The sequence below is a fragment of the Pinus tabuliformis genome, chromosome 5_1 (assembly GCF_031772625.1).
Source record: "Pinus tabuliformis cultivar Carrire ecotype Pingquan chromosome 5_1, CPIR1, whole genome shotgun sequence".
Lineage (NCBI taxonomy): Eukaryota > Viridiplantae > Streptophyta > Pinopsida > Pinales > Pinaceae > Pinus > Pinus tabuliformis.
Window position 1 is genome coordinate 55,727,368 of NC_142305.1, and position 1,469 is coordinate 55,728,836.

The 1,469-nt window shown below is 40.6% G+C and overlaps 1 protein-coding gene across 1 annotated transcript; it reads right to left on the minus strand.

The window, feature by feature from the left end:
• Positions 1-394: 394 nt before the first annotated feature.
• On the minus strand, positions 395-1,120 carry LOC149163425 (uncharacterized protein At5g39865-like). Its single transcript, XM_089429123.1, has one exon. It carries the CDS (start codon positions 1,118-1,120, stop codon positions 395-397), a length of 726 nt encoding a protein of 241 aa, XP_089285249.1.
• Positions 1,121-1,469: the final 349 nt, after the last annotated feature.

The window sequence follows — 1,469 nt, forward strand, 5'->3', positions numbered from 1 at the left end:
TAGACTAGAGATCTATTATAAACAAATGCAACCTGCAAAGCTTTCAACCATTATAAACCATATTTTTATTTGTTGAGAAATAACTGCATGCATGGATTAACGAAAATATAAAAAATTCAATCAAAATATAGAAGATGGATTTCAAGCTGAAGATGAGTAGACTAGGATATATTATAAACCAATGCAGACCGCAAAGCTTTCGACCTTTATAAACAATTTTTTTTTATTTGTTCAGAAGGAACTGCATGCATGGATATGCCATCATCATCATATTCGTCAACCACAATATTTTTATTTTTCTGTACAGGGACTACATGCTTGCTTGGACTGTGATGCGACCGAATATACAAGAGCTGTGATGTGAACAAATAGACAAGAACTGTGATTAGGATACTTAGATTTTGAGAAAAGCAGCGACACAGCACAGAGGGCAACTGATGAGCCCATTCTCATTACACTCGGGACACCTCACGAACAGCCCCCGGGGCTGACCACCATTGTCTTCTGTGAAAACCTTGCGGCTGCCATCACAGTTGGGACAGGGAACAAACCTCACGTCACCACAACCATGGCAGGGCCTGGTAGAACAAGTGTGCAGGGGGAAGCCTTGGAGATACTTAGCCAATTCACCTGTTTCATGCAGTTGCAGGATTTCCTCAATCCCACCAATGTATTTCCCTCCAATAAACAAACTAGGGACCCTTATGGGCATCCCCAACAGATCCTGTAATTGTTGTCGGAATGGGGCATGCATTGAAATGTCCCTTTCATCCACCAAAACCCTAGAATCACCAAGAATCAGTTTCACAATGCAGCAGTCATCGAATGTTTTTCTGATGCCCCTCAAGCTCGTAAAATACAGCACCACCTTATGTTCGTTCCCTGGGGGCACCCTCCATCTCCTGATGTCATTTTCTTTGGGCAAGCTCAAGCCCTCGTCCGCAACTTTGGTTTTTTTGCGTTTGACAAGAAAATTGTGGACTCTGGACCATGTGCTTAACTTGGCAGCCATTTCTGAACTTGAATGCCTATCATGGTCCTCCAATATATCTTGTCTGGAATTGCAGAACCCATGACCATTATACCTTTCTACCCCCTTCTTAGAATGCGTGCTCCCCATGCTGGGCTAAAGGCCAAATAACAGTTTGCCAAGTTTCTTACACAGTTGATTTACTGTTTTGATTCATGGAATCCGATATGAAGACATTAATTTATAGCATGAAAATTTCATGATCCCCATTCATAAAACCAGAATCTCAATTAACGCAACAAATATAGAAACTCATGATAAATTCAGATACAGTTAGTTTCATCCCCGTCCAATAAAAAAAAATTGGAATCACCAGCAAATTTCTCAGTCCGCGTCGAATTTAGACATAATCCATAAATACAGAATCTCAATTAACACAACAAATACAGAAACGCATTCATCTTGATAAATTCAGAGACAGTTAGCTTCATTCCCGTCC